Source organism: Anas acuta, chromosome 9, assembly GCF_963932015.1.
Source record: "Anas acuta chromosome 9, bAnaAcu1.1, whole genome shotgun sequence".
Lineage (NCBI taxonomy): Eukaryota > Metazoa > Chordata > Aves > Anseriformes > Anatidae > Anas > Anas acuta.
In genome coordinates, this window is record NC_088987.1 from 13,851,826 (window position 1) to 13,875,968 (window position 24,143).

The 24,143-nt window shown below is 42.1% G+C and overlaps 1 protein-coding gene across 8 annotated transcripts in view; it reads right to left on the reverse strand.

Annotated features, from left to right (window-relative positions):
* The window catches only part of YEATS2 (YEATS domain containing 2), a 48,581-nt gene that overhangs the window by 17,565 nt on the left and 6,873 nt on the right, over positions 1 to 24,143 (reverse strand). For 6 of the 8 annotated variants that reach the window (XR_011099616.1, XR_011099615.1, XM_068692904.1 and 3 more), the window contains exons 6-20: positions 22,471 to 22,586; positions 21,195 to 21,356; positions 19,433 to 19,544; positions 17,940 to 17,984; positions 16,751 to 16,937; positions 14,909 to 15,148; positions 12,846 to 13,004; positions 10,338 to 10,441; positions 7,587 to 7,694; positions 6,266 to 6,439; positions 4,750 to 5,008; positions 3,769 to 3,930; positions 2,323 to 2,435; positions 1,097 to 1,252; positions 212 to 388 (exon numbers count right to left, since the gene is read on the reverse strand). Coding sequence is in view for 6 of the 8 variants with exons in the window: in XM_068692904.1 (XP_068549005.1) it covers positions 212 to 388; positions 1,097 to 1,252; positions 2,323 to 2,435; positions 3,769 to 3,930; positions 4,750 to 5,008; positions 6,266 to 6,439; positions 7,587 to 7,694; positions 10,338 to 10,441; positions 12,846 to 13,004; positions 14,909 to 15,148; positions 16,751 to 16,937; positions 17,940 to 17,984; positions 19,433 to 19,544; positions 21,195 to 21,356; positions 22,471 to 22,586 (2,274 nt within the window). In the remaining 2 variants the exon portion in view is untranslated. The remainder of the gene's footprint in view (positions 1 to 211; positions 389 to 1,096; positions 1,253 to 2,322; positions 2,436 to 3,768; positions 3,931 to 4,749; positions 5,009 to 6,265; positions 6,440 to 7,586; positions 7,695 to 10,337; positions 10,442 to 12,845; positions 13,005 to 14,908; positions 15,149 to 16,750; positions 16,938 to 17,939; positions 17,985 to 19,432; positions 19,545 to 21,194; positions 21,357 to 22,470; positions 22,587 to 24,143) is intronic. The other 2 variants (XM_068692906.1, XM_068692907.1) reach the window with 2 other exon arrangements.

Genomic DNA, 24,143 nt, shown 5'->3' on the forward strand with positions numbered 1-24,143 from the left:
ATAGTTTACGTAGAACAACAAGCAACTAATCTGCAAAGGAGTTAGTTTTGTACACAGAACCAGAAAACAACTAAAAAGCAGACAAACCAACAATGCTGACTGGAAGAAAAACCACCAACAGATTATAAAGCAGAAGTCAACCTTTCTTGGGGATTATACTGGGTACAGTGCAAATATCATCTCCTAGTATGTTGGCAAGGTTGTTTCTCACCTGTGCCACCCCATTTGTGGGAAGGGCCACGGCAGGAGCAGCAGCAGCTGTGGTGATAACACCTCCTGATACTCTCAGCACAGTGGTACCAGGTTTGGAGAGCTGGGATGAGGCAGGCACTGATTTCAGAGACCCATCCGATATTTTCATCAGTGATGCCTGTCCACCAGGTGCAGCCTTGGAAAATAAATCCAGCATAGGATAAACGATATCAATACTGTATCTGTTGTTTTTTGTTTGCTTGTTTAAAAAACAAGATGAATGCTTCTTATATTACTGGGAAATATTTTAAAAATACTTTTTTCAGTGAAAGAGGTATTACAGGACAAGAATAGTTGGAACACAATTACTACCTCAAATTCAAATTTATCAAGCTGTAGAGAGGTTTTTTTTTGTTTTGTTTTGTTTTAAAGCCTACTGATTTAGAATTTTGGACAGTTTTCTGGAACTCTTGGCGAGTTTGAGTTTCACAGGGACTATTCAGAAAAGAAAGGTCTCTTGAGTGATCTCAAGATGACCAAGGCCAAAAATTTCTAAGAGATGTAACAGGTGATTCATTTCTAAGGTTCACATATTTAAGCACATTTTTACATTTATCTGTGTTCACTCCTTTAATACTCTATCCTTAAGAAATCCTGGAGCACATTTAAAAACTAGCAGCCTAAGCTTATAAATGACCCACTTTGAGAACACTGGAAAACTGTGGTCCAATATCTACATATAAAAGTACACCTTCGTATGCTTTCATAGTGCAGCCGTAACTGTAACTGTACAAAGAAAAAACTGACTACGAAAGGGGAAGCTCTCATAATGTGCAATTGTGGTTCCTATACTTTATCTGTCAAAATGCTGACCAGTAAGAGAAACACATCGTTTGCAAGTTACCTGTGTAAATAAAGCCGTTTTCTGTCCAGTTATCACTTTTAATGCTTGTCCTTGTGTGGAAGATGTTCCCACTCCGACATTGCCCTGAACAACAGATGCTGGCGTCAGCTGCTTCCCAGAACTTTGAGGAGAAGGTTGGCCAACCAGAAAGGTGCCCTGCTCCAGAAATAAGTCAGGGAGGTCAGTGTTTGAAAACACAGTTAAGAGTCAACAGAAATCTAAGAGTGACAATACTGCTACAGCCTGCAGCTGTAGTGGAACAGCAACATCTGCAGGTATTCAGCGATGCAAAATAATGCTTTAAGCAGGTTTTTGACATTCTTTCTGTACTGCATGATCACAAACACTTGAATTAAAGAAGACAAAAAAAATCTGAAGTCCTCATCTTTGGCAACCCTACTAAAAGGTCTGAAAGGAAGTCTCCTCTGTCCACCTTCCAAGGGCAGAAAGCATGCCAGTGCCCCAAAACATTGTCTTCTAAAATTGTTACTGTTAATTACTTTAATTTTTTTTGTTAATAACTTTTTTGTTAATTAGTTTTTATTGTTAATTAAATAATTGTTAATTACAACGGAGGATTCTGCACCCAGAGCTAGACATAGCCATCTCGGTGCAGAACACTTTTGAACACAAAGGTAAAGGTGAAAAAGCTACAGTTCCCTATATACTCAGAGGCATCCACTAACAACCTACCATCTGAAGCCTTGCATCCCTTTCTGTTTCACATCCTTATTTAGTTGTTGCTCTTTTCTCTTCATTCACCTACGGTCAAACATGGATCCCTTCACACAATCTTCTGTTTTATCATTTTTCTTCCTTTCTCAGCCTTGCTATTTCTCTCTAATAACTCTCCTTTACTCCCCTATCTGTAAGGCTTTCCTAGAACTTCCATGTATCCTATTATTTAAGATGGATCTGCTAATATTATTAGTCTTATTACCTCTCCTAGCGTGGAGACCTTGCTCCCCTGCCATCATGGGCTCTTATTTCACCACCCACTACTTGCCCTGAGAAAGTGCTCCATGCTACTTTCTCAGCCCACAAGGCGCCAAGCCCTGAGGGGGTCCCACCCTGTAAGGGGAGGTAAGGTGCAGATATGTGCAAATAGCTATAAGCAAGTGGTAAAGCAGATACCTGGCAGAGGAGAAAGAGGCAAGGGTTGCTAGAGAGATCCACTGCAGCCTGAAAAACTGAACTGCTTCTATTAATATGCTTATGCTACTGACCTGGGGTGTCTGCTTCAGGATGTAGGATGTATAGGTGAGGTGCTGTGACAAGTTACTGCTTGTGCTTTGGGTTCCTCCTCCTCCACTATTTGTAGAAGAACCAGACTGGAGACCTGTAACCAGGACAAAAGGCTTGACTCTTTGGTAACCAGACAATGTCAGTTGCTGAAGTATCCCTGTATACACAAATAATTGGAAACTGCTTGCAAGATGCTTGCTGTAACACACTGTGTAACCAAGTAATATCCAGGCACAAACACCGTAATTACCCAGTACAGCACAGTTCAGAAGCACTGCTGTGCCCTCTTATAGGTCAGCAAATACCATGAACAAAAGGAGATATGGGGGGGAGTAAGGACTGGTGGGCATGAAAAGCTCATTTCAGGCTGATGTGAAATTTCTATTGAAGAAAACACTGTCCAACAGGTAAACTGTTTTTAATCAGTGTTTTGCAGGTTATGAATCTGCAGCAGAAGCTCTGGAAATACTTCAAATACTAGCTATGCTGCTGGTATCTACCTTCTTATATATTAAGCTGAATAATCTCTCCTCCCCAGTGTCAGTATCAGAACTATGAGCAAACACCTTGCACCCAATTCATCTCCCATGTTAAACCCCAGCCCCAAAAAACAGAGACATTCTGGGGAAGGCTCACAACAAAACTCTGCATCTACACAGTCCAAAACCTGCCGTATTCTTTTCCTATAGAATCATAAAAGTTGGAAAAGACCTCCAAGATCATCCGGTCAAACCATCCCCCTACCACCAGTATTACCTACTAAGCCATGTCCCACAACCAACCTTTTCTTAAGCTACACAATGCAAGAGCACACTGCAGAAAAAATACTGCTCATTGGAAGTATTTTTGCAGTGCTGTTCTCCAGGTATTTCACAGCAAGTTTGATTCATAAGGCCATTACCAACAAATCGTTTCTGCTGGTGTCAACTTGGGGTCAAGCCTTTTATCAATATTCAAATCTATTTCTTTCCGTCATTCTAGATACAGTTAACTCGTCCTTTTCAAAGCTAGCTTATTACGTTTCTAGTTTTTCCAGGGTCTCTTTCCATTACTTATAAATAGATTTCACAACTGCATTCAAATCCAGCTCAGTTCTACATTATGAAAATGCAGTTGTCTCCCCGCAGAGAAAGCATCATTGCACAATGAAGGCAATCTTTCACTGTGAATTATGGGGAAAGTTAGTCTGCTTTCAGCACAAATAGTAAAACATGAGAACCCTGAATGTAAAGCAGTTTCATCTAAGATGGTAGACACTTTTGACATCTCAGCTTTTTAGCTCCATGTACTGTGTTGTTGCGAACAAAGAACCCCCATCCCATTATTGACTTTCACAGTACCAGGATGCATTATAGCAAAAAACCCAAACATATTAATTACACAGTGATTACATTATTTAAGGCATTAGATTTCCCTGTAAGACTAACTAGCATTATTTGTGGCTCTCAGTATGGCTCCTTGGGGTATCAGAAGCAGTTTTCCTTTCCCAGAAGGATTCTTGCTGTTGGTGGTGAGGTACAGTTTGGTGCCCGGTGGCAAGTTTGCCAAATTTGCCAGGTTGGTGGCTGGTAACTGCAGCGTAGCCATGACTAGAAAGAAGGAATAAAAAGAAAAAAATTACTGCTTGCAGAGGCCAGTACGCAATGAAGTCTGCACAGAATGAAAGTACTGGGAGTGATCTAGCCTTTGATAATCCATGCTTAGCTGGCCTAACTGAGATTAACTCCACCAGTGACGCACAAACACATTAAAGAGGTCTGAAAAAAACCTCAGTATGCAGTACTTATGGCTGCAGGCTAAAGAAGCACAGTGGTGGGGTTTGCAGGCTTGAGTCTAGAAGCCACACAGTACCCTTCAAACTGTCCAGGGTCTGAGCTGAGACGTGCAGCTAAAGCCAGTGACGCACACAAGCAGGCTGGGGGCTTCTGCCCACATTCCCATAACTGTAAGCATAGGGGAAGATATGAAGATGCAGGAAGAACAGTTTGACTTTTGTTTGTTGGGTTCAAGAGTTCCTTTGAACATCCAAAGACCACAATGCTGGTCAGAAGTATGAGACCTAGCTTCATGAAAGTCCACCAGGTCTCTAGCACATTCCCCAGCATATCCTCCACGCCCCAGGACACCTCAAACACCCCCTACCAATGTAAGTGAGGGCCATCTGCAGGTCTGACCAAACTGTGTACTCTACTCAAAGAACACTGCGTGTTGTAAAGTACTTGTGCTCTCTTCCCTTACAGTTAATGAGTTCAGATTCTGTGATTATTACCACACTAGCCTCAGTCAGCCTGAATTTCCATAGAATTTCCTATTCATTGTCAAGCTTTACCATCAAACAATTATTTTAAAGTTGAAAGAATCATTATAGAGCCATCATGAGCCATTAACAAGGTATAAAATTACTCTACCTGATCCTTGAGATGTACTTTTCTGAGCACCTGTGGAAGCAACTTGCGCCTTTGTTATAGTCTGCACAGGCTGAGCAACAATTGTTCCTCCACCTCCACTCACGATGGCTTTGGCTACACCTTGAGTCACAACCTGTTTTGGACCAACAGCCTTTGCTACTGAAGAACTAGATTTTGCCACAAGTATCTGGCCACCACTGATAGCCACCGCCTGTTTCACTGTCGACTGTAAAGCAGAACCAACTGGAACGCCAACAACCTGCAACAAATAAGTATTGGGTGATGTGCTTCTTGCAAGAGGAACCACTTGAAATCTAGCTGGTATGCTACCTCCATCTCTAGACATTTCAGGACGCTTTCTACATGTCTACTCATGTATAAAGGCTACGCATTCTGAAACAAAATTAGATTGGCAAGAGGCCAGCTCCAGGTAAAAAGCAATAAACTGTTAAACACAATCAGGATTTCAGAGTAACTACAGAAGACTGAGTACATTCAAATTACAGAGCAATTTCATTTTTCTCTGATATATAAACAGCAGATTTGTTCCAACTGAGGATAAAGCTTGCCTTGGTGAAATAAAGAAATCCAGAGATTTAGTTTCAACACATTCATAGGAGCCGACTCCCTGGGAAAAATATGGCCTCAAATTAGAACCTGCCAAGTGCTTCAATTTTGTCTGTTGACAATATCCACAGGCAAACACAGAGTTTGCATACCTGTTCAAACAGTCAACGAACTGTTGAAAATGCAAATATGTATTTACTTATGCAAAATTCAGCCCTCCATATGTAGTCCCTTGTGCTCGGCACATGATTTCACCATATCTATCACGCAAATAGGCAAGAAGGGAGAGAACTTCTGACATCACTAACATTCTCCATCTCAGAAAGGAGACAGAACACTTTAAGGTTTCAAATACGTACGTATTTTCCTGCTCAGAACATGCTATAAACCTCTGTCATCTTGTCACTGAACATTTATGATGTCTTCTGAGATGCTGCGTCACCCATCACGGCAGCACTGCAATCACTCAGGTAGGATTGCTTCCACCTTACGCTGGCTCTATCCCTCTAGCCCTCACCCCTACCCCTTATTTGTCCTGCTCTTTTTTTGTTGCAGGCATGTTGTCCAACGAAAGAATTCACCTCCTGTTACAGGAGACCTGGATGAATTTCAGCAAGAGCTGACGATGGCAGCCAACTTTCTGGGTTGTCAGGATCCAGTTCAAAACCACCTCCACCCCACTGTTGCAATGGGCTAGACAGAGATGGGAGATGTTTTCCCTGAACAACAAAATGCAATAGTGCCTGCTCACCCTGCTCCCTTCTCAAGGACAAAAGCTAAGCATGACATGAGCCACTCTGTGCACAGGAGGAAACTAGCCAGTCAGGGTGCCCCTGCCTCTTTCTGAGATGGAACTAACCCCACGCCCCGAGGACAAGCACGAGGTGTTGCAATGAAACTACCCGACAGATGGCCTACACCAACCCAAAGATGCCCAAGTGCCTCATACCTTAGACTGTACCGTCCCCTCGCCTGTGCTCACAACTGGCTTTTGCGGTGACAAGGCTAACATGTGGCTTCCTTTTACAGTGACATACTGCTGCACAGAGGTCTGCGGGGCTGTCGCTGTTGCTGGTAGCTGGGGTTGCTGGGGCAGCTCTCCTGGTTCCTGCTTTATTATCACCTTTTAGATATGAAGAAAAAAATAAATAACGCCACCACAACAGAAAAAAAAAAAAGTAACAAGCAACTCTAAATGACTGGGAGTCATTTCTGGAACAGCCTGTGTGCCCTTTCTTACAGACAACAGCCAGTAACTCAGATGTGGTTCTCACACACCATCAGGGGAACTCTAACTCACCTCTCAAACCTAACATGAGGGCTGCTCCCAGCACAAAAGTGTGTGGAGGATCTGTACTTACAGAGCATTCCAAATTTGAAAGGTGCTTACAGAAATTAAAGAACCACAGACAGTGGTAATAATACTACAACTACTGGTTCTACTCACATACTAACATCACTAACATCTCCATCTCAGGAAGGAACCAGAACACTTTAAGGTTTCAAATACCTAAGTATTTTCCTGCTCAGAACATGTTATAAACCCCTTTTTTTCCCCTCTATCTTGCAAAATTATAGCTAATATTATAGGTGTAGATATAACCAGATGTAGGTACTGTAACTGGTTAAAGACCATATTATTCTCTTGTGTGTAGCTTGACATGACAATGTATTTCTCTGGCACAGGCCCTAAATCTAATCACCAAAATCAGCAACTCAGGCAAGGCTGTTGATTTTTTTGTTTGTTTGCTTTTTTTTTTTTCCTTTTTTTTTTTTTTTTGGTAGACTGCTGTCGATACTGTAACTAGTAGGAAGCATTTTTTCAACTTTTTAGCTGAATCACCAAATATTGCCTAAAGCCTTAAATTCAGTATGGTAACATTTAGGGAAATGTACACACACATGGCAACATCTGACACTCAGAAATCACTAGAGCATTTTGTTAGAAACTCCTGACAGATCTTCTACTGACTGCTTTCTGTATCCCACCAAAAAATAACTTTAAAAATCAGCCTCAATATGACAGTGATTCAAAGAAAAAACAAGAAAGGATGAAAGAGATGATGAAAAGAAAGACCACAGGAACAGCAGAGCCACAGGAAAAGAGTCAAGATACATCTTTTGAGAGGTGATAGAGAGCCCTCGGCAGCAAGACACATTGGTTCCAGTTAAGTTTTACATGCACTGGAAGTTATACAGTCTGTGGCAAAAGTTAGCATGAAATGCTAATACTGTGCTCCTTGTCCAGGCACAAAAGCCAAGAGGAATACCTTTGTAAAAGCTCCAAGTCCTCCAGTGACTGATTTGGGGCTTTGCACCTTGGAATGACTCCCAATGGGACAAAGGGGTGGCATGGTGGCAAACAGGGAATCCTCCTGCTGCAAATAGGAAGATGTGGCCAAAAAAAAATGGTGAAACATCCAACAAAAGAAAGAAAACAAGTCATTAGTAACAGAGGATAGCATGGACAAGCTGGGCAATCCCAAATAATTACCTGTACAAATAAGCCATTTCCAAAAATCAGTCAACATGTATGTAACAAGAATATAATTTAATACAATTTGCTTAATTAAAATTGGTTTTCTAGATTGTATCTCCAATAGCAGTAACTGTTTCTTACCATATCATACACAAATAAAAGAAATCAACACGTGTCCCCCAGCAGCTTTTTATACAAAGCATTTCAGAGCTGCAAAATTAAGGCAGGCTAATAATTGGCCTATTTTAGCCTTGAGACGGGAAGTCTGAGTGAGCAACTTATCGATGTGCAATAAATACCTGCGGGAGGGTGTGAAGATGACAGAGCTCAATAGTATGCAATGAAAGGACAAGAGTCAATGGGCATGAATTGAAACGCAAGAAATTCTGTTTAAACATAAGGAAAACCTCTTTCTTCCTGTCCCCGTTTCCCCCCCCCCCCTTTTTTTTGTTATGGTGATTGAACACTGGAACAGGCTGCTGAGAGAGGCTGTGGCCTCTCCAGCCTTGTAGATACTCAAAACCAACTGGACACATTTGTGCATAACCTGGTCTAACTAACCCTGCTCTGGGCAGAGAAGTCGCACTGCATGGTCCCCAGATGACCCTGCCTCCTCAACCACTCTGCCAATCTATGCCCGATCTCAGAAAGAGAAGAGTATCTGAGAAGAAACAAGTTATGGAGAACAAAAAAAAATATATATCCAATTTAATCTGCATGCAAAATTATCTCAGATACTGACGGCACCGTCTTCTCAGGCAGAACTCATGAGTTGGCACAAACAGTGAGGCTACCTACCTACATGGAATAAAAAAAACATTTCTACACCTGCAAAATGGTGCATCTGTCATTCCTCAATCCGAGGCTGGTTGACACATCACATGCATCTGAGGAAGTCTGGCCTTATGTTTTGCTTAATTAAAATAATTGTACTCTTTTACAAGCAACGTGAACTCTGAGACCGGTTTCACAACTACTTAGTCCATCCTGGGGTTGGATCATGACCAAAAAGGGCCTCGGACTCTAAACCAATGCTCCTGCCATCTTCCTTGTGCTGACACACAGCTGAAAATAGGTTCTTTTTCAACCAGAGGAATTGTTTACTCTGGTTCACCACATAGCTACACAACTGCTAGCAAACAGGAAAAGGTGTGAAGATAAGTTCAGAGGCACAACCAGACTTTTCAAGAGCAGCGCGCATATTGGGCATTTTAAAATGCCTAAAGGAACACAGGCGGAAGTCATTTTAAAAACTACCGAGAACACTTCCACATAGTGAAGGGATGAAAAAGCGATAAGTGAAGCATAATCTCTTAACATCACATTGAACTATCAGACATCCCAACCTCTATGAAGAAATTACTAAATTATCACTTTTCCACCAACCAGAAGGCATAAAATCAAGTCATGGACATAAAGTATATTTCTGTTTACAGTTAGGATTATTATTTTTTAAAATACCTTCAGATTTTAACTGACATTGCCCTGGAAATACAGATTCCAACTTTTATTAATGATATGTGTCTACTTTGACTCTCTTAAAACCTTACAGAAAGAACTGTCCCAAACCAGTGAAAAATAAATCTTTTGGTTTTGTTTTTTTTTAACATTAAGTAAAATCCTTAACATCCAGGCTCTTAAAAAGCAGAATAGCCAGCTGCACACCTGACATTTAAAATGCTACTCCAAAGTAATTGCTCCCGAGAGCAATCTTCAACACATTTTTCTTAACAGATGTAGGACGCATTTCAGTTCCAAATAAGACACCATTTGCTCTCTGCAGGCTGACTGAAAAACCTCCGCCCCTTCCCCACCATATCCAGGACTAACATTCTTGTGACTCAGAGACAGGGAAACGCTCCTGTTTTCAGCAGCACACCCACCAGATGCTTTCAGAAAGAACCTCACTGACGCCACTTGCCTGACAGAAATATCGTTCCTTGTGCAAGACGTGGGAGAGGTTTTATCTGAGATAATTCAGCTCCATACCTTTGGGGCTTTGCAGCTAGAAGCGTGAACCTTATTCATCACTGTTTGTTTATACATTCAGTTACTCTACTGTTTACATGAACGTTTTTCTAAATGTAGGCAGTTGTAAAGCCATTAAATGACCTATTTTCAGGCTGCTAGGAAAAGCTGCTGCACAAGATAATGAGCCAAGTGGAGGTTTTGAGGTAGGCACCTCTGGTTTAATCATATACTGTCACTAACAGAGTGAAAAAGATCAAAGTCAGTTAGAGAAGAGCTCTTTTGACAGATAAGACATTTTGCGAGCTATGCCCTTCACAGATTTCCTTGTAGAAAAGCAAAAAAATGGTGCCTTTAAACAGAGGAGCAGGCAAGTTTAATTAGAGCTGCATGAATCAACGCTATCATCTTGTATAACCACCACGTTCTCATGGGTACAGCTGTTTGAGTAAATCCTCATATGAAATGAGGACCAAAAGAGTTGCCTGAAATATAGAATTTATAATACTAAAAAGCCCTACTGAATAGGAAGCTGGGTTTTAAACAGAAAGTATACACCTAATAAGAACATTACCTTGACAGCTGAGGTTACAAAGCCGCTCCCATGGGTCTTTGATACAGGAGATCCAGTCCTGTGAGAAGCCTGACAAACATTTGTCAGTTTGCTGGTTGGGCTCCCTGTGCATCGGGAAATAAAGCAGATTTCAGGTAAGAGCCGAATCTATATTGCCCCTGAGGTACACATAACGAGGTCGGTACATCAGTGGGAGTTGGCATGGGCACAAAACAAATCAATTTTCATTACAAATGTGTTATGTCTTTGTCTCCATCACCTGTATGAAATGAAAAAGGAGACTGCAGTGTTTGAAGAGTTTCTCACTTGTACTTCCCCCCAGGTGGCTCTAAAACCCAACGTGGCTTCGTGATGCTCCTGAGGCCAGCTGCTGCACAATTTTCACATGCAGGATCCACACCCTAGAGAACTCCCTGCCCATGTCCACTCAGAGCTGTCTGCTGCAAAGGGTCAAGTAACTCCTGGATAACTGAGCATAGCAGCTACCGGTGAGAATTCAGGCAGAATCTGCTGATGCAAACGTAGCTCCCTCCACTGCCCAGAAACTCTCTGAACCTACACTAGCTTTAAACACTGGTATTGGGAAGGTTTGAAGGAAACTGGGAGGAAAAAGGAAGGTCAGAAAAGGAGGGACACTGGGTGAAGAGTAACCAGAGGAATGGACAGAGCAAGGCAGGGAAGAGGAAGAACTAAAAACGAAGAACAAAGACTGGCTTCTGTGGCTAAAGAATGCTGCTCCTGGAAAACTGTGCCACAGCACTGCCCTCCTCCTGCACCCGAGATGAGTGGGGGAGTTTGGCCACAAAAGGTCAGCGCTGAACTGGCCCTGTATTATCAGGGTATGAATACAACCTGTTGCTACTCAGCAGCACTTTGGTTACTGCTGCAGGTTCGATTTTGTAGCTCCATTTGTTTAAGAGATGCCACAGCTCACAAATGAAACCACAGTCACAGTCTCTCACACGGTTGTTTTACAAACTGCACTTACATTTAAAAGTAAACTGTGCAGCCATTTCTCAAAATAATGGGATTTATAAAGTCTGGCTTACACGAAATATGAAGTTTCAGACCTTAGTCCTTTTTTAAATATGATCAGCTGTTTTATCAAAAACCATCCTGGTGACTTTGTCCATACACATCACCCTCTATCCCACCCAGCTCCCGAAGCCCAGTCCCACATTCCCCTTGTTCCACATGGGGTCTGGTGACGTGGCTATCCGACAACAAAACAATTTGGAGAGGGGAAGGTATTAATTTTCTGCTCTGCTGCTGATCAGATTTGGCTGATGTAGGATAAAGGGAAGTGGCAGGAATACAAGGGGAAGGAGAGACAGCAGGCAGTTTCTTTCAGGCCAGTCTGTACTTAAATAACACTGATATAGTGGGAAAGTGAACCTTTAGTGGCATTCAGACCTGCACGTCCAAACCACCTGGTACTTCTACAGATCTATCCTCCGTGCAAAAATCACTACTATGAGAATATGAAATTTACCCAAACCATGACAAACCACATATGCAGAACAGACAGTCAGGCTGGAGGTAAAGGAAGAAACAGAAGAAAAGAAAAATGAAAAGCCCTACTGGTAAAAGAGCTTCAGCATTACCAAGAAAGCCCCAAAACACACTTAAAACATTCAGCTGTGCTTTCCCTACTAAATTCCCCTGTGATGAAATTTTTTTTACAGCCATGCACAATGACCACTTTGTGGTCACTGCAGCTCAACACACAGCTCTGAAGAACCATTCCGAGATGCTGGTAAGCACACACATCCACAAACAAGTGTGCTCTTAGAAAGCCATTCTTGGCCACAAGTTGTAACAAATAAATGGCTTTTGAGTGACTTTTCCTTCAGCACCTCCACATAGATTAGCAGTTGACTACCACAGCCATCACCCAGTCTCCTGGGGTTCAGTGCTCTTCCCCTCCTGACCCTAGGCTTCTGTCCCCTTTTGATACACCAAGGGAATCCAGTTAGAGGAATCCACACTGGCTGCATTCAGACCAGCTAGAAGTTGAGAGCAGCAACAAGAACTAACCTCTGTTCTCCTGGTAACCTGGCTCTATCAACCATTTCAACACACTTACAGCACAGGACTTAGGACTAGACCCGTTAAGATGCTGCCAGCTCCCCATGCTCTTTGCCCATACCCAAGACAGAGTCCTCACCCAAGCACCCGCACACCATTTCTGTTTAAAACCTCTGTTCATCACAACCTCAACTCCCCTTGCCTTTTGGCTGTACAGATCAGGCTCTCTCTGAATAGAGATCTATGAATTCACTTCAAGCTTACACCACGTGCTGTTCCCTGAAGGGAGTCAGTCACGTTAAGCTCCACCATACCCTCAACCATGCTCCAGGACACTTAAGCAACACCACCACTCTTCCTTTGCTGAGTACTCTTCTAACAGCACAGACTGAAGCGCAGTTATTGCAGTCATCACTTAAAAGGGAGAGCAAATTGGATGGGTAAGACTAAGTCACTGCCTTCTTTGATCACACTACACACCTGTGCTTGTGGCTGCTGCTCCAACCATCTGTCCAGGCTTGTCCACAACAACATACGGGTTATTAATGACTGAACTAGCAGAGCCTTGCTTCATGTGCACCGGAGTGGAGGTTGGGGTACGAGGTAGCGGAGATGGACTAGGGGTCGATATTGGAGAACCTTCAGAAAAAAAGTCCAACGCTTCTATCTTGTAAATGTTGTGAGAACACAAAAATACAGCAATAGTACTCGTACAAATGGTTTAGAGTAGGAATATCTTTGAGGATGCATTTCCCAGCCTGAGACAGGTGTTAGGATTTAGAGAAGAAAGTGTGAATAGAATGAAAGTTAAAAGGAGTGTAAAGCACTACGGCTCATACCTACCCCGGACATTCTCTGTCTGCCAGGACAAACAGGGTTCAAAGGGAACTTTAGAAGCTACCTAGCCCACCCCTGAATCCTGAGGTGGATTATCATCATGTAAATCATTCTCACTGCCAATGAGTCCACCCAATGAGAAGAAGAAAGAGAGCAGAGTTCCTTGATGTGTGCTCTCTTTCCCTCTTGGAGCCCATGCTGCAGGCAACCCAAGCCAAGAACCAAGCAGCTCACACAACAGGCTGTGTGATACAGCAGCTAGCAGGCAGGCCAGACCACTCTTGTCTCTTCACTGCTCTCAGTACAGCAGAAGACCTTGAAAGCAAACAGTATAGAATGTGCATCTTCTGGTTAAGAGGACCAGGATAGAGAGAAAAAAACAGAGATGAAAAAAGATGCACAAGGGGGTAAGAAAGAAATGCAGAGATAAGGACAGGCAAGAAAAGTCATCAGAGGAAGAAGGCAGCAAGCATGCTAAACTTCAAGTGCCTGTCAATCTGCTTTCTTGGCAGCAATTGACTATTAAAATGGAACATAAATGCTCATCAAATAAATTCTGTGTCTTATAAGCTGCTCTTGAAATAGGAAAGGGGTGATTTTTCTCAGCAGACAGAGAGCCTTGGAAAAATACTTTGCAGAGCAACATTTATATTGCAAAGAGCAACAAAGAATAGGATTTTAAGAAATAGGATTTTAACAAGGATTTTAAGAAAGAGAGGACGTACTATAATTATTGCTTTCTGGACAGCCTTGGAGAAAGAAGATTAGGAGTAGAGCTTATTGGGAAAGAAGAAAACATTTGGCATAGGTTCAAATATAAATCACTAGCACTTTGAAGGTATCAAGGAGAAATATTGAAATTTTGAATAAAAAAAGCACACTTGAGGAAAATGAGCTGGGAGCGAGCTGACCATTAGAAATCACACACACTGATCATCTAAGGTGCTATATCCTCTAACCTGAACACCAGAAAATGAAGGAATGTAGCGGGTCATCTTTCAGCTTCATAATATCTGACACAGTGAGCTGTACATTCAAACTTTTTGATGTAAAACATCATCCAATGGATGGCACCATGCCCAGGCAGGGAAGGGACTGTATGTAAAGTGAGTAAACAGCACCTTGACCGTGTTTGGCTGGGAAACTATCAAAAGAGCATCACATTGCTCACTGCGGTCAGCTGAAAAATTAATGCAGAGGCTGCATGTCTGGAAGAGGAAGACCGAAGTTGTTCCATCTGAGGAAACATCACAAGCATAAGAGGGACCATTTGAGTGAGCAAGGTTGAAAATTATTTGCCAAGTAATCAGAAAGGGATTTCTTCTTAATCCTTCCCCGTTGTCTGAAAGAGGGAGGGAGAAGAATGGCTTTTTCCCACATACAAACAGCCCGCATGGAAGTTGTGTCCTTGCCTGGGCCTTTCTGTGGGTAGCAGTCCAGTTAAGGACTATCATTTTCACACCTAAAAGTAGTCATGAAAAGGGAGAGCACAGCTCTCATCCCACTTTTGATCTCATGTGAAGCATTTCACACTTGCGTTTTTTTCCTTGACCATTAAGAAGTGTGTTCAGCTCCTTACTCTAGTTTCCTACTGCCTGATGTTCAAACATTGGCAGGCAATCAAGGGAAAGACACAAACCAAGTCCAGCTTGTTCAATCTCCTGCTTTCCAGGGTGAAGCACTCAGATAGGTAAACTAACATTCACCTGATACAATCTTGCAACTCATGGTGATAGGCTGGAAGGATTTTCCGGGTGACTCTGCAGGGCTTGGAATCTGACCTTGAGGCACTATTTTACAGCTAGCTGCAATGGGTTGGAAGGCTGAATTTCCATGAGAGCCAAAGGGAACTTTCTGGGTGGCTAATTTGGTGGGAGTCCGTTCTATCGAAGATGGCAGGGAATAAAACGTGGCATGTCTTTCGGTTTCAGCATTCCCAGGGAATCCTGATTAAAACAGGGAAAAGAAGAGAAATAGATCTTAGGCTGAGACATCTAATTCCTCAATTTGCTTCTCTACACGAACAAAACAAACGTATGACAAACGCCCTCTGGAAGGAAGGAAGGAGAAAGCAACTGGTGGGCAGTGCTCAACAGGGAGAAAAAGGTGTGAAGGGAGTTCCTTCTGCGCACATCTGTCAGGTTTGTCTCTGAACCAAAGAAAAAAATGTGAACATACACAGCCTGTTCAGCTTTGGTAGGTCATCAGCCACTTCTTACACATTTTCTTGAAAAGACTCTTCCACTGACAGAAAGCTGTGGATAGTGTTGTGTCCACAGACAGGGTTTCACACAACTAAGGCAGAATTTCCTTCACAGGAAATCTCGCGGTGCATTTTTTGGAGTAAGAGCATGAGGAAACCAACTGCTGCCTTCTGACCCGGGCTAAGGAATCAGTCTTACCTGATGTAAAAGGAGGTTATTTAACCTTGACCTGATGAGAGAAGCCACTGCCATTTAGCCTAAGAAAGAGGCAGTTTTACCTCCTTTCTCCACCTGAAGGTGCTGCTCATTTTCATGTTTCAGTAAAATGGTGTGCATTTAAGATTTGGCTTCATTTCCTCATTTTTAGCTGTGCTGCCATAAGGAAACACTGAACTTAAACAGCATTCTTCTTGCTAAGCCAGGACAATGCCCCTGGCATTGCACCACTGAGCAGAAAGCTCACTATGCAAGACCTGAGCATTACAGCCATTCCTTTAACACAGGAATTCAGGATAGATTACTAAAGGAATGAAACTGTGTTGCATGTGATCATATTTTGAAATACACAGTTGCTGTTTCCAGCAAATTTCTCTCCCTAAATCATACAAACTTTAAAGACCTCCTTGTTTCTCTGAGCAGTTAACTGAGATTTGTCCTAATATATATTACAGAAAAAAAAAAAATAAACACTATCAGAGGGACAGTTTTTAATACTTCCCACAATCTAGAAATCAGAATAGTGTGCTCAAGTGGCCAGTACCTAGCTTGTTTCAGGCAATTCCAATGATGCTACAGCATCAATTGCCAGCACATTGCAGTGGGCACTGCATTTCCAGATCTTACAGGTGGGAATGAGACCAACAAATATACACTAAGTCTTCCACTCTCTACTTTCACCATCACAGTTACACAAAAAGTTTTTCCTCAAACACATCTCATGTTAGGAACCAACAAATATAACTGAACACATCACTACGCTAATTCCTTAAATGTATACACAGTCCCCAAGACATTCAGAAACCTAAAAGCCCTCTGAAAACAGTCTGCCAAGAACAAAACTACAAGTGCTATTCAACAACCTTTTTCCAACTACGCATGCTGCATGAAACTCCACATTCACTAAGTTTAACAAAACAGAGCTCACTCAAAAACTCAAAAAAAGAAGATTAAAAAAACAAATAAATGATAACAATTTCTAAATTATGTTTCCTAGTACAGTAAGGAAATAATTGTCTGAGGTAAGTAAAGAGGAGTTATCAACCTTTAAGCCAAAGGAACAATTAAGAGAAAGTACCCAGAAGCCGTTCCAAGAATTCCAGTCGCACCAATACCCGTTTGCTTTACCTTTGTCTGCAGAAGCATCTGGGCTGGAGTCCCGCAGCTGTTTAATTGGTGAAGAAGCTTTGACTGGTGCTGGGATACTCAACGGCAGTGGTAAAGATGTAGGAACATCAGAAAGATCGGACTCTGAAGACTGGGAAAAAAGATATTCCTCGCCGAGCGAATGCCTATGCAGCTCCACATCCACTACCTTCCAGAAACAGGTGAAAAGATGACATTAATATCCAGTAGTTAGGTAAAGATAGTGAAAACAACTAAAGAAAAAAACTGCCTTTTTTTCTTTAACTATTATTTTAAATGTCTGGAAACCTCTCCCCTTTCTCCCCCAAACTCTGCATAAAATTTCCATCCATTTCCATGAAGCTCCCCAGGGCTAAGACAAGAATCTTTCAACACTAAAGCACCATGGTAAAACAGAGCATCTCTCAGTCCCCGGGGAAATCTGAATAGCAAACACTGTAAAGAACACAAAGCCCAGGCTTCAGGTGAGCTCCTTAGGGACAAGCACAAAACTCTAGCTTGCCTTTTTGATAAGGTCCTCAGAAAGGCTCCACTACATCATCTACTCTTCAAAAACGTACTTTCATCACCATAGCAATTCCATGTTAAAGTTTTCTCTACAGATTGAAAAGCTGAAGCAATGCTATTTCAGAATAAAAATTTCCATTCACTACAGTCTAACAGAGGAAAAAATAATAAAAGAAACTTTAGGGATATAACAAATTGAGTAATTCATTCATTTCTTTATTTAAAGTTTTCAGAGTTAATTTTCCATGAAGGTACTGAATGTTGACGTGGGCAGACCTTTTCTTAATTTACTGCATATTTTCAGCAGAATAGCTAGCTTTAATTTAAATTCTTGATGTTCGAGATCTGTAGCACATTAGAAAGCAAATCAAGACATTCGGTACCAAAGGCTCCAAAAAGAAACAAAGAACTGTAGTACAAGTTAAATTCTTTATGAAAGAGCTGGAAACAGTTTCCTCTGAACTAGAAAGGGAAAAATGATTGTTGTTGTGAACAGTGACAAGGTGTCATAATCGTTTCATTTAACAAGAGAGCAAAACCTACATCCCAGAAATTGTGAAATCAAATGGGTCTGACTCAGTGCTCAGTCCCTTCTATCTTTTTCTTTCTAAACATCTTTAAGGGAATCAAAGTACAACATCCATCCCACAACCAGCTGGCTCACCGTTTCTGCGCCGAGTGTCTGCAGGCCTGTGTAAGTCCTGTCCAGCTGGAGAAAGCAATAAGATATGTTTATATTAATCAATGCAGAGGCAGCATGTTAGCTAGAATTTACAGTACTACCTGTTTGAAAGGAATTGAAACTACATCAGACAAGCAGCAGTGCACCAGATTGGTTCTGAACCCATGGGGCCAGAAAAACATGCACTATTAAGGACCCTCTTCTGCTAAGAAGCCAACCACAACCCAAAGCCCGCACTGAAGTAGAAAGGAGCAAAAAAGCTGAAGGAAATGAGATTTGCTGGGGAGATATTATTTTGTCTAAGAATAGCCTTTGAGGAGCATCTTTTTTTAATTCCTGATGTCTAAATAAAGAAATAAACAGCATGGATTTGCTGACTCAAGATCCTCACACTACTCTGCCAGGTATGAGCATCAGAGTCTTCTCATGAGTGCTTCTATTATGAAGCATGACAAGTAACATTTTCAGCTATTTTTATGCCATAGACTGGCTCCATTTTCCTCTGTAGGCTGCACAACACCCACCGTGCTGTTAGCAATTTCTTCTGAAGTTCAGCAGAAGCTTGAGTCACGCAGCCACACGGAGGTGCAGTGCATCACAGGAGGTTCAGTGAAGGAAGCTAGCCCACACAGGAGGAATGGGACTCAAGCACGTAAAGCAAACTGCATCAGCTTATACACCTCAAGTGTTCAAAGGCACGTGTTTTTCTCCAAGCACATTTTTCTCATAGTCTACATTAAACGTTCCCAAGTTCCAAGGAAACATTTTCAATCTTCTCTACTGTCTCCATATGTGGTTACACCTCGGTATTTACATTAGTAGGAAAACCATAATTGCAGGTAGGGCTTAAATAAAACTAATCATGCTGCTCACATGAAAATAAACCAGCCCAGGACTTAATGCCTCTAATGCTAGGCACTGCTAATTAAAACAAAACCAACAGGATTGGCCTAGTTTACCAGGGCTGCTGCATGCTATAAATCCTATTGAACGTCACAGGGCAGGTGAATGATTTGAAAGAAGGCTCTGTTCAGAAGGAATGAGCGGCAATCTCAGCCTCTCCCTGCCCACTCTGCCATCAGAGATAATCTCTAGCTGGTACGTGCAGGTGCGGAAGGAAGACAACAGTTACAGCAATCACTGCCAGCAGAAAGACAGCCCTGCAGCAACCTGTCAACCTAAAGCCAGTGAGAGCATGCTAAAAATCTCATGCTGTAGGGGAACAATAGGTAAATGCTTTGCTTCTGCAAAGCTGGGCTCCTTGGCTACGGCATGGCCTTTAACACAGACAAGGTAAGGGACTTTCCTGGATCTTTTTTGATTCTTCATTTCAACTGTTCATGTGTAAAAGAACAGCAGGGAAAAAATACAGAGACAGAAGCACACACACACAAGCGGATGCTCTTCTAGATCATGCAGAGAGATTATGGAGAGCTCATTTAATTGCCTTTCTCTCAAGCGTTCTGTTCAAATACCTTCAGATTGTGTATGATATCAATCCTCTTGTTCTGGCTATCCTTAAAGTGTATCTGGACTCTCACAGGGAATTCTCCCCAGCCTCTCCTGGTCAGGTGGAATGGAGGTTCTCTGGAAACAAATGGTGATTCACATTTTGTATGCAAAACAGGTAGAGCTTTCACCTACCTCTTTTGCAGAAAGCCAAAGACTGCTTGTCTAACTGACAACCAAAGCTAGCTTAAGGCCTACTATTCACGACAGAGAGAATGCAATCAAACCCACAAATTTTAATTTTGGGGACAGGTGAAAACGTGCTTTTATTTCACACAAGTGGACAGAAAAGAAAATGGTGTAAGAGGTGGATGAAAGACTACAGGAAAAACATTAAAAAGGACTGTGTAATGACAAAAAATATTTGCTTTAAAAAAAAAAACAACAAACAAGTCAGCGCCTAGGACACTGCTCCAAGGTGAGTTTTCATTGCAACATTTTGCAATTTTCTGCTGTTCCCTGTCTAGTAGCAAAAAGGCATACGCTTCATGTAAGGCCAATGAAACAACATACAGACTACAAGGAGAAGCTAACTCAACCAATGTCATTCTCCAATCTGAGAAAGAAGGGCAGATTTATCTCTAGCATTTAGCATTACTTTTTTTCCTTTAATATTTTAGTTTGTTGTTGTAAATCCCAAATGCAGTTTTGCAATGAAACAAAACACTGACTTCTTCTTAGTCCAGAACACAAATGTTCATGGGAATGACTAGAGCTGTATGACAAGAAGAAATCTATTAACTACAGGAAATTAAACAGAAGACAAACAGCACTGACATCGGATACAGTAAACTGAGAAAAGCACAAAAAGAAAGCAGTCAAGTCTACTTTAGTATGCTATAGCCGAAATATAAAGGAGTTTGTTTTCATCCTGGTTGGCATCACCTTGTCAGAATCATTAGCTAGCACTAGCACTTCTTATCTCAGATACGCCTTTCTGGAGTTGCCCATCAGCTGATTTAATTTTGCCAGAATTAAGTTGCCATTTTGTATGGAGGTGTTCTGCCCACTTCCCTCCAGGCAGGCAACTCAACCCTAAGAGAATAATTTCTTCAGGAAAACATGAAGCATTTTGGACTATCTTTTCCAAAGAACAGGAATGAAAAACTGACAGGGCACCTGCCTGCAGTAGCAAACACAGAACTGGGCCTGCTGATCACAACAGGGTCACAATTTTGACTACAGGTTAGGTGAGGACAGAGAAACTGCCCTGTTTCTGTAGCGGCAATACCATAACACTGATGGGAAATTAATTCCACAAACCATGAAGTCAATGCCACTGATCTCACTGCAGTACAGAAATACCTGGGAGAAAGATAAAACTTGCCCAAACATACATAGACAATTAAAGCTACAGGTAAAACGGCTTTCTGAAACTTCTCTTTCTGTTCCACATACCACTGGGAAGAAGGAGGAGAACATCATCTTTCCAAATGCACCTTGCACAGCAGACAGTATAATGCATACAGATGTACAAACTCACAGGGATAACAGAGGAAATGCAATAGATAACTTTCACCAGTACGGAAAAAAAAAAAAAAAAAAAAGTTTGGCACATTTGATACAAAAAATAATGTAATTATGCTGTTATTTTGAGAGTCTGTGAAGCCAAGCTGGAGGTTAAAGAAAGACATGAAACACAAGACCAGGAAAAGAAGGTGCTTCAAAAAAAAATTTGGCACTGTAAGCCTGGCAAGCATAAATAGGGGAGCGACAACTGGAAATTACCTCACTTCTACCAGGTCATTAGGTTTGTAACTGGGATGCAAGAAGAACCAAACTTTCTTGACAAAATGATTTATACTGGGTTCTCTCCGAGAGCCTCGGACATACACCATCCATTTATGGGTTGACTGATCATTTTCTTCTCTCTTGTCAGGGGGAATGTACCTGGCAGAGAAATTAAAAAAAAAAAAAAAAAAGATGGTAAAATGTCCACGTGTAACTTATCCAATGTATACTTCTGCTAATTATTCTATATTCTGACAGTTCATCAAGATCTGCAGAAAAAAACTCCTCCAGAAACAAACAGAAATCTCATAATTTACTCTATACTCCCAATATATTCCCTCAATCCAGTGCACAACTGCCATAAGAAATTCATCCATTTAAAAAATTGATTCTTAATCAGGAAGACTTAATTTTAATATTTTGTCAGCTTCAAATCCTTTTCCTCATCTTTTGTGAGACATCAAGAAGTCAAACTGCTCTAAAACACAGCGTCAGCAACTCTGCTACCATAAATCAAAAAAAAACCCAAAAAAACTAATTATTCTTATACATTTTAAAGAAGCTTCTTAGTCAATAATTGGCTCTGGGTCTAGGATTAAGTAGATTTTCAAGACAATTCTAATACTGTAAGTTTCATCAGCTAACATTTGCTACTTTCTATGCAAAAGAAAATTAACTTCAGTAGTACAGGGTAGAGAGTTAAAACCTTGACTTGTCCATAGCTTCCAAAAATGAATGCTTTTATTCGCTACTTTCTTCAAAGTTCAACAATTAGATAAATTTACCTGTCTTCAATTTTTTTGGGGGGGAAATATAAAAACCATAAAAAATTTCTTCAGACTATGCTGTACTTTCACAGAGTCCTTCTCATAATTTCTGATTTGGGGTTGGTTTGTTTGGGGCAGGGGGAGAGTCAGGTGGTTGTCTCTTTTTTTTTTTTTGTTAAACACATCCCTATGCACGTATCAAAATAGCAATTAGGACAAATTGCTTTTCAGCATTTTCATGGGAAAACCTGGGATTTTATAATGGACAGAGAAGGCTTAATCACCTCAAAAGAAACAGACCTTAAAACCTCTATTTATACTACCTATTAAAACACCTCTTCCCCCAACAAAAGGTCTTGCAGATACTCAAGGAGGGAAGCCTTGGGTCCAGTGTCAAGAGCAATACCTCCCACTGCAGCAGCCTAACAACTTTATCTCCTAATTTTAACCTCTTATTCCGTTTGATTCCGAAGTAAAGGTCCATCACGGAGACTTTGGATACTAACTTGGAGACGTTGCCAACCACAATCGTTTTCTTCACGTACAGCCGTGAAGTCTCGTCGGTTGGCAGCCCGGCATTTCGTTGTCCTGATTTCTGAGAGCTTGAAACACCCGAACTGTCCTGAGGGTAGGGGAAGAAAAAAAGGCAAACAGAAAAAAAAACAAGCATTCCTCTTAAACATTACATTGTTTGGCACTAGAAAAGTACGGTGTTGTTAATAAAGAAAATCCACATAGTTAAAGGAGAGACCAACCCAGTGATCCCCCAAGCTGGAGCAAGGACAGTCACAGAAGCCTGGCACGGCCTCAGCTTCTCCTCATCTTTCAGCCACCTCTGTGTTGGCCAACGATGCCCCACCATGCTACAGCCAAGCAATCCAGCTGTTCCACCAAAGCCCCCCCTGCAGAAACTGCCTATACTGGGCTGGTGGTTTACGGTACAGGTACACGCTGTCTGCGTGCTTCTGCTACAAACCCTAGGAAGGGTTTCAGCACACCGCAGGCCTGTTACCAAAGCTGCCACCCTGCTCACTGGACGCAGAAACAATGCTTTTTCTGCCACACCACATGGCAACTTGTCCAACTGCAGAATGCAGCCATATGTGGTGGTATACACATCTCTAATTTGGGTCAGAGGCTCTTCTCTGGCATGGCCGAGATGGAAGAAACTGGAACAAAACAGAAGTTTCCTCTCAGAGAGCATTCAGCATTTCACCTGCAGCCAGTGAGCATCTCCCTCGGGAAGCTACCTGCCTCTGGTAAGGGAAGCAGCTGGGGCAGAGGAGCAAGCTGGGATGCTCAGCAAGCTGCAGCTTCTCTGCAGGAGAAATCACTTCTCTTCTGCAAAGCTGTTCTTCAGTTGTCTAATGGCCCCTGTGATTAAGAATGAGTCTCTTTTCTATTTTCTAGAGCAAGAGAGATGAAAATAAGGGAAGCTGGTGCTCGCTGCGAGATGTGGGCTATGTTTTAATCACACGGTACTGAGGACATGGCTTAAGAAGGACCTTTTGGGCAGCTGTATCCATTTCTAAATGGGTTCTTAGCTGCAACTGTGCAATGATTTCTGCAGCTCCATCATGAGCCATACAGGGAATGGATCCACGTCAAAAGTAACACAGAAAAAAGCTCAGGGAAATATGAAAGAAGGTATTTTTAACGTGGATCAGTCTGGTTCAGTTAAGCAAATGGTAATATTAGTTCAAGAGCAAGCAGTGCCACCGAGAGAAAACCAGCACATAGTGCACCCCCAGGAGGGGACAACCCACCCCCCACTAGGCTGAGCACACGGTGCTGAGCAGCCCCAGCCCCAAAGGTTCAATCACTCAGAGCAACGCAGTCCCCAGGGGCACCCAGCAGCACCACTACGTGGAATATCACCAGCTCCCAGAGCACACCACTGGGAATGACACTTCTCGCTCTTCCCTCCAGGCTCTACCTTTCCTGACCCGACTTCCATCCGCACAGCAAAACCCTGTGCTCAAGCCGTGAAACAGCTCCTTCCCCAGAGGCTACCAACCCAGACAGCAGCAGATCAGCAGTGCTACCACAAACGCTGTCGCTGCTGCCTGGCTGACCTCTCTGCTGGGTAAGACTGAATGAAGAGGAGTTACCCAAGTTACATACGCTTCAGTTAGCCTCACAGCAAAGCCAGGCTGAGAGTGGAAGCAAGCGGTTGGAG